Source organism: Pseudophryne corroboree, chromosome 2 (genome assembly GCF_028390025.1).
Source record: "Pseudophryne corroboree isolate aPseCor3 chromosome 2, aPseCor3.hap2, whole genome shotgun sequence".
Classification (NCBI taxonomy): Eukaryota; Metazoa; Chordata; class Amphibia; order Anura; family Myobatrachidae; genus Pseudophryne; species Pseudophryne corroboree.
The window spans coordinates 183,870,360-183,879,159 of NC_086445.1; the positions used below are offsets into that span (position 1 = coordinate 183,870,360).

General features: G+C 49.6%; 1 protein-coding gene across 2 annotated transcripts; it reads left to right on the forward strand.

Moving 5' to 3' along the window:
- The first annotated feature begins 379 nt into the window (after positions 1-379).
- Positions 380-3,484, forward strand: MFSD5 (major facilitator superfamily domain containing 5). Of its 2 annotated transcripts, none has more exons than XM_063952109.1 (2): positions 380-485; positions 1,736-3,484. In XM_063952109.1, the coding sequence occupies exon 2, from the start codon at positions 1,772-1,774 to the stop codon at positions 3,128-3,130; it is 1,359 nt and encodes a 452-aa protein (XP_063808179.1). In that variant the 5' UTR covers positions 380-485; positions 1,736-1,771; the 3' UTR covers positions 3,131-3,484. The 2 variants fall into 2 exon arrangements, with proteins under 2 accessions (XP_063808179.1, XP_063808180.1); XM_063952110.1 differs by lacking the exon at positions 380-485 and adding an exon at positions 492-683.
- Positions 3,485-8,800: the final 5,316 nt, after the last annotated feature.

Consider the following 8,800-nt stretch of genomic DNA (forward strand, 5'->3'; position numbering starts at 1 on the left):
AACTATAATGGACCCAGTGAAAGCTTGGTCAAGGTGTCTCCACTCTCTCCCCTATAAGGTTAGCTCCCATCATCTGTGATGCCTCCCCTTCATTGGGAACTTATAATATAACTAAGTTTAGTTATTTTTATTCCCATGACAGTGACAGGTTATTGGAAATAGGTTATTGGAAATCATTGTATACCAGCATCACCAGTAAAGTAAGGGTAGATGCTAGAATCAAGTGGGCTAAGGGACCTTTTCCGTAAGGGGGAATAGTTGGTTCTAAATCGGAGTGGGAGAAGGGACCTTCTGACGTCACTAGGGGAGGAGACACGTCACCAGGGGGAGGAGCTACGGCCGAACAGGGTACCCGAACAACCCTACTCCTACTGCAGGAGGGATCATGTGACCTGGACTAATACACCTTCTGCGCGCGCCGCTCCCCGAAGCGGAAGTGACTGAGTTCCCCAGCGATGAAGGCGGAAAGAGGGATAAGTAGGAAGGTGAGTGTCACACTGTGTATGTACGGGGCGCACAGCCCCTGACAGGGTGAGACAGGCATGGGCCGGGAGTTACAGTCATAGACCAAGCTCACCACGTGATCACAGTCGTTCTAATTTCTGACAGCCTTTATCTCCCGTCTGATGGGGAGCCTGTCGCTTCATCACCCAGGCTGCTTCTACCAGATGTATGGAGATCCGGTATGTGTCCTGTCGGGGCCACACGATGTTCTTCAGCCTTCTCTCCAGTCACTGTCCACTGGCAGCTATATATTATCCTTTATGTCGAGTAAAGCACCTGTATATATTATAGGCAGCTGTGGTGCTGGTGGAGTATTGTTATTGTAGTTATAGATTTGAGGTACATATATTTTATGTAGCGCAGATTACGTTGCACAGCGCTGTACACCAGAGGTTTTCCTGTCCTGTATAGCAGCATTATCTAGTTTGTTGGGTGTGTAGGACAAATCACAAGGTCCTGGTGTGGGAATTCTGAGTGTAATCGCTGCCAAGTCTACTCTTCAATGACCCTATTTTGGCAAATGCGTTGTTGCCTTGTTCCAGTTTTGCTTGCTGCCATGGTTCTCCTGAAGCCCATTTCCAATCTGCAAATATGCAGCAAACATATATGTAATTTTAATTTACATTAGTAAATGATCATCCATGACCAGTGTATGCCTGTAAATAACTTCCCCCTCATTTACACTGATAAACTATACTAGGGTGGCCAATCCCGATCCATAACTCACCCTAATCTGGGAGAGGGGAGGGGCTAGATGGGTCATGTGGATGTGCAATGCGGGGCAGTGCAGGCGGTGAGGTCCGGCCGGCTGCACAGTGTGACCTCTGATTTCATGTCACGCTGCGCAGTGCACACAACTGGGGGCAGGGGGAGCTGAGCAGGGGTAGACGGGCAGTATCTGAGCCACCTGAGGTCGCCCAACGCTGCCCGGCATAGAAAAAAATAAATTGGTGGCCAATCCCGAAATCTCCGGGATTGGAAGCTCAAATCCCTGCCAATTTTAGGCAGGGATCCTGCTCCCGGGATTGGCCACCATAAACTACACTGTGAGAGCTAATATGTGATATTGCAGACTTTTTAACCCTATCTTGTTTGTTTACTTGTAGTAGTATTTATTTTTTTGTAAAGTTGCATTGTGTTGTGATTGTCCTTTGTATATGCAGAGCCGTTCTAGTGCATGACAAGTAGTTGTGTTTCTATAAATATTTATTTGCCTTTTTTCTTATTACAGCTTTCACCACTCAAAATGCCATTTCGATGATTCATTATGTTGATCACTGCATATTTGGTTCTCGTGGGTCTTCTGACTCTGTGGGCAGTGTTGGAGTTTTCTGCTTGCCATTCTAAACCTACACCCACCAGCAGTGCCTCAGGAAACCCAGCTTTCCGAAGTTTTCAGCGTGACTTCTTCAGATCCTATTTTCCTGCTCTGGCTGCAGACTGGTTACAAGGACCCTACCTGTACAAATTGTACCAGCACTACCACTTTCTGGAGGGGCAGATTGCAATCATTTATGTATGTGGCTTTGGGGCCAGTGTGTTGTCAGGTTTGGTGAGTGCTCCTCTGACAGGACGACTAGGTCGCAGGAAATCATGCATACTGTTCTGCCTTCTTCTAGCTGGATGCTACCTGTGCAAACTGTCTCAGGACTACTTTGTTCTTCTGACAGGCCGTGTGCTGGGAGGATTCTCCAGTTCGCTGCTGTTTGCCTCTTTTGAATCGTGGTATGCTCATGAACATTCTGAACATCACGATTTCCCCACAGAATGGCTTCCTCACACCTTCTCCCAAGTTGCTGCCTGGAATGGGGGCATTGCTATTGTGGCAGGAGTAACTGCAAATGCTTGTGCAGAGTGGCTGGGCTTGGGGCCGGCTTCACCCTCTGTGCTAGCGGTGCCACTGCTAGGCCTGTCTGTAGCTCTGGTGATACGGGAGTGGGATGAGAACCATGGACAGCGCATCAGCCTTACTCGAAGTTGTGGTGATGGACTAAGATGCCTTCTGAGTGACCGCCGAGTATTACTGTTAGGCGCCATACAGGCGTTATTTGAGAGTGTGGTTTTTATTTTCATCTTCCTCTGGACTCCAGTGCTGGATCCTCATAATACACCACTTGGTATTGCCTTTTCCAGTTTTATGGCAGCCAGTGCAGCAGGGTCATCACTCTACCGTCTTGCTACTTCAAAGAAATATCATTTGCAGCCAATGCATATACTGTGCCTGTCAGTACTCATGGTTTTCTTCTCCCTTTTCATGTTAACCTTTTCCACAGGCCCGGGACAGGAACGTCCTACAGAGTCCTTTCTAGCATTCCTTCTCATAGAACTAGCCTGTGGCCTCTACTTTCCATCTATGAGTTTTCTAAGGCATCGGCTGATCCCAGAAAAAGAACAAACAGGGGTAATGAATTGGTTTAGAGTGCCCCTGAACCTTCTTGCTGGGCTAGGTCTCCTTGTCCTCCATGACAGTGACTATAGTAGTGGCACTAGGAACATGTTTACTTTGTGTGCTGTCACTATGCTACTTGCACTGCTTAGTGTGGTCAGCCTCTTCTCCATGGTAAGGAATGACACTGACCTACGTTTGCCAAGCTCAGAAATTGAACCCAGCGGTTCTGAACAGTAAATATACTTTTACTTAGGCACAAGCTAAAATCAACAACCCAACCAAAACTGAGAAGGGTATGACACTGATGCCCTGCAAATGAATTGGCATGAGACTGAGCGCTTGATAATCTTTTTATGAACAGGGACACATAATAACCAGTGCTCTGTCATTTTTACCATTCCAAATGGAAGCATGTCCTGTCCGTTTATAAAAACCCTAATTTCTAACCCAGGAGCAATATTGGGCATTTTCATCCTCTGTAAGCTAGAAAAATGGGTGGCGGTATGGGTACTGGATGGTGACTGCAGCAGGGTCGCAAACTTTTGTTACAAGATATTAAAGGCTTGTGCTAAGGGCACTTATTATGCGTTAGCAGCTGTCGTCCTTGTGTGTATGTGTGGACTGCCAATGTTGTTGATACTGCAATGAAGACTCATTACAGAGTTCCGTATTGTGCTAATGAGAAATTCTACAGGTGTGCAGCAGTGCTAAATAGAAGTGTATGGTAACCACTTTTCATTGTTTCCTTGTTTTAATGTAAATGCTTATTGTATATCAAAGGTAAACTGTTCATAACAAATTATAATTTGGAGTTTAAAACAAAATAACTATTTAATGGGAGATATGGATAATGGTACTATCTTCTTTGGACAACCTGTTTCTAATTGGTCCTTTGCCACAAACATAGCAGACAACTTGGTGCACTTTGGTATCTCCCAATACATGCATCGGAGAGCTATTCTTCAGTATGGCTCCATCTAATCATAGCCATTCTATATACACGCTATGGATTGTGTGTAGTGTGCTTATTCACAGCAAGCAAAACAAGTGCATGTTCTAGTCCACTGAGTCACTTTTTATATGGTCTTAAATAAAATTTAGTTCTGTATTGCCACATATATACATCCCGTATAAAGAAGGGGCATGCCAGCCCCAAAAGATGTCTGTCCGCCTACAAGCTTGTGTAAGCAAGTACATGCACATAACGCACAAGAGGGATTGCAGTCAAATTAAAAGGTTTGAAATCACTGTTGATACTTACTGAAAGTGTGTATAAAACTAATCATAGATGATTAACACCTCATCCCAGAATGCTTCGGGGCTTGTTCTCACTTAAAAGGCTGGGTGCACACTTAAAAAATCTGTTTGCTATCACATTGACAGAGCGGCTGATCAGGTAAGCTATACGCTCCATTTTAGCACCCTGCACCTGTCACAAGGGAATACAATTTAACCTAGTAAGCTTTTCCTCATACTCCAAGGGTTAGAGACACTGTAGTATGAGGAAAGGCTTACTAGGTTAAATATGTATTCCCTTGAAAAGAGGAGACATTATTAATATCTTCAAATATGTAAAGGGTCAATACAAAGAGTTAGCAGGGGATTTGTTTATTAATAGAATTCTGTATAGGACACGTGGGCACTCACTGAGGCTAGAGGAGAGAGAATTCCGTACAAAACGTAGGAAAGGGTTCTTCACCGTAAGGGCAATAAGGATTTGGAACTCCCTGCCGGAGAAGATAATAATGGCGTGCTCTGTAAATGCATTTAAAAACAGATTGGACAGTTTTCTAGCTGAAAAAGGTATCCAAGGCTATGGCATTTAATATATTGACATTATGTATATGGGAGTGATACGAAATATAGTTGTCAATAGGTACGAGACCATTAATTCGGCTGGTGCATTATAATGTGCACTGCTTAATACAGGTTGAACCCGATGGGCTTTTTACATCTTTTCAGCCTCATTAACTATGTCACTACCGGTGCAGTTCCTCTTTCCTGCCTGGGGTGTCGCTCTCTGCTCTAGTGCTTCTAGGCAAACTCTGGTCTGTGCACCTAATTCAGACCTGATCGTAGATGTGCTAAATTTAGCACATCTATGATAATTTTCTCAGATATGCGGGGGGACGCCCAGCACAGGGCTAGTCTGCCCTGCGTGGCTGCCACTGCTTCCCCGCCCAGCTGTGAAAGCATCGCACGGCGGCGATGCTTTCGCACCTGGCAATTAGCTCCCTGCCTGCGCAGCTAGTGCACATCCTAGCTGCTGGCTGGCGTCTACCCGCCGCGTCCCAGATCGCAGCGGTTGTGTGAGACGTCATGCAGCCGCCGCCGCGACCAGAAAAACTCAAGGGAAAAGCTATGTAAACACTGAGCGATATGTCATGCGATCTGGCAAATGGGACTAACATATCGCTCACTACGGCACATATTGGGCAGTGTGTATGCCCAATATGAGGGTGCCCGTTGTCCCTAGCGATGTTGTCTTACAAACTTGCCCACCATCAACTGACCCAGCCCTCCGCCACTAATTTGCATCTCAATCCGATGCCGCCAATGCCCGCTGCCTGCCTGCTCATCATACTTGTGATATATTGTACATTTTTATAGAAAAATAATAATAATTAGTGTTTGGGACTGGGAAGGGAGTGGGAGGAGGACATAAATGCAATTTTGTTGTCCAGGGCTTCTATTAACTTAATGGAGAAGGGTCTGAATGGGTTAAAAAAAATGCGTGAGGTCCTCCTTCCTAAGTATAACCAGCCTCGGGCTCCTTGAGCTGGTCCTGGTTGTTTAAATACTGGGAAAAAATTGGACTGGGGTTCCCCATATTTAGACAACCAGCACCGAGCTCTTAGACCAGTCCTGGTTCCAAAAATACGGGGGACAAAAGATGTAGGGGTCCCCCATATTTTTAAAACCAGCACCGGGCTCCACTAAACAGGGGCATAATGCCACAGCCGGGGGACACATTTATGTAGGTCCCTGCGGCCGTGGCATTACCCCCCAACTAGTCACCCCTGGCCGGGGTTCCCTGGAGGAGTGGGGACCCCTTAAATCAAGGGGTCCCCCCCCTCCAGGCACCCAAGGGCCAGGGGTGAAGCCGGAGGCTGTCCCCAGCATCCCTGGGCGGTGGGTGCCGGGTTGATAGCCATAAGTGTGTAAAAAAAAAAAGAATATTGTTTTTTGTTGTGGAACTACAAGGCCCAGCAAGCCTCCCCCGCTTGCTGATACTTGCAGAACCTCAAGTACCAGCATGCGGGGAAATAATGGGCCCGCTGTTACCTGTAGTTCTACAACAACAAAAAATACACAAATAAAAACACAACTCACACACCGTGAAAGTAAAAATTTATTAAAACACATTTACACACTCACACATACTTACCTACATCCCACGCCGGTCACGTCCACTTGTCGATGTAGAATCCAATAGGTGGTTCCTGTAAAAATGAGAGCGAGATTACTTACCTACATCCCACGCCGGTCACGTCCCCTTGTCCAGTAGAATCCAATAGGGCCGGTACCTGTAAAAATGAAAATTATACTTACAAATGAAGTAATCCACAAGAGGAGAGAGAGAGAAATGAATGAATATTATGCACTCGCTGACGCGGAAGGACGTAAGCACAGACGGGAGAGTGTTGCTGCGGGCTGGGAGGATGGAGCAGGTGCCCCCAATAGTTGTGAGCCCAGTAGCTGTGCCCTGAGCAGAGATGTCACTAGGGTTGGTGTCACCCGGTGTGGTAACTCATGGTGTCACCCCCCATGGACCTCCTACTGTATCACACCACACGGAATCCTTAGTTATGTTTTTGCACTAGTTTTACTTGTAAATAATAAATCACTGAATGTAGTGGCAATAGTAGTGACATAAACTACTAACAAAATGAACATTATACAGATGGAGCCTCCGTTATTATTGCTCCGTCTGTCTATTTATATATTATATCACAATAGTCAAAGTGGGGCAGTGTCCACTCGAGGGTGTACTGTGGCACACGCCGATAAAATGGGTATAGGCAATCAGAAGGGGCATGTCCTTAAAAGGCACTGGATGAGAGAGAGGACACATGGAGGAAGGACTGAGGAGGACGGGGGAGATGCTCGGTGGAAGAGGACGCAGGGTGGGAGAGGGACATACTGGGGATTGGGACGCTGAGTGGGAGAGGGACATACTGGAGATTGGGACGCTGGGTGGGAGAGGGACATATTGGAGATTGGGACACTGGGTGGGAAAGGAAGCTGGGTGGGAGAGGGACATACTGGAGATTGGGACGCAGGGTGGGAGAGGACGCAGGGTGGGGATTGGGACGCATGGTGGGGATTGGGACGCAGGGTGGGAGAGGATGCAAGGCGGGAGAGGACGCAGAGTGGGAGGGGGACATGCTGGGGATTGAGAGATGCTGGGTGGGAGAGGATGCAGGGCGGGAGAGGACGCAGGGTGGGAGAGGGACATGCTGGGAATTGAGAGATGCTGGGTGGGAGAGGACGCAGGGTGGGAGAGGACGCAGGGCGGGAGAGGACGCAGGGTGGGAGAGGGACATGCTGGGAATTGAGAGATGCTGGGTGGGAGAGGACGCAGGGCGGGAGAGGATGCAGGGTGGGAGAGGGACATGCTGGGATTTGAGAGATGCTGGGTGGGAGAGGACGCAGGGCGGGAGAGGATGCAGGGTGGGAGAGGGACATGCTGGGAATTGAGAGATGCTGGGTGGGAGTGGACACAGGGTAGGAGAGGATGTAGGGTGGGAGAGAACGCAGGGTGGGAGAGGGACATGCTGGGAATTGAGAGATGCTGGGTGGGAGAGGACGCAGGGTGGGAGAGGATGCAGAGTGGGAGAGGACGCAGGGTGGGAGAGGGACATGCTGGGAATTGAGAGATGCTGGGTGGGAGAGGACGCAGGGCGGGAGAGGATGCAGGGTGGGAGAGGGACATGCTGGGAATTGAGAGATGCTGGGTGGGAGAGGACACAGGGTGGGAGAGGACGCAGGGTGGGGATTGGGACGCAGGGTGGGAGAGGATGCAAGGTGGGAGAGGACGCAGGGCGGGAGAGGACGCAGGGCGGGAGATGGACATGCTAGGGATTGAGAGATGCTGGGCGGGAGAGGATGCAGGGTGGGAGAGGGACATGCTGGGAATTGGGAGATGCTGGATGGGAGAGGAAGCAGGGCGGGAGAGGATGCAGGGTGGGAGAGGACGCAGGGCGGGAGAGGGACATGCTGGGAATTGAGAGATGCTGGGTGGGAGAGGATGCAGGGCGGGAGAGGATGCAGGGTGGGAGAGGATGCAGGGTGGGAGAGGACGCAGGGTGGGAGAGGACGCAGGGCGGGAGAGGGACATGCTGGGAATTGAGAGATGCAGGGTGGGAGAGGATGCAGGGTGGGAGAGGGATATGCTGGGAATTGAGAGATTCTTGGTGGGAGAGGACGCAGGGTGGGAGAGGACGCAGGGCGGGAGAGGACGCAGGGCGGGAGATGGACATGCTAGGGATTGAGAGATGCTGGGCGGGAGAGGATGCAGGGTGGGAGAGGGACATGCTGGGAATTGGGAGATGCTGGATGGGAGAGGACGCAGGGCGGGAGAGGATGCAGGGTGGGAGAGGACGCAGGGCGGGAGAGGGACATGCTGGGAATTGAGAGATGCTGGGTGGGAGAGGATGCAGGGCGGGAGAGGATGCAGGGTGGGAGAGGACGCAGGGTGGGAGAGGACGCAGGGCGGGAGAGGGACATGCTGGGAATTGAGAGGATGCAGGGCGGGAGAGGATGCAGGGTGGGAGAGGACGCAGGGTGGGAGAGGACGCAGGGCGGGAGAGGGACATGCTGGGAATTGAGAGATGCAGGGTGGGAGAGGATGCAGGGTGGGAGAGGGATATGCTGGGAATTGAGAGATTCTTGGTGGGAGAGGAC

Coding starts and splice junctions, on each gene's coding strand:
- MFSD5 (XM_063952109.1), top strand. CDS start 1,772: ATGTTGATCACTGCATATTTGGTTCTCGTGGGTCTTCTGACTCTGTGG.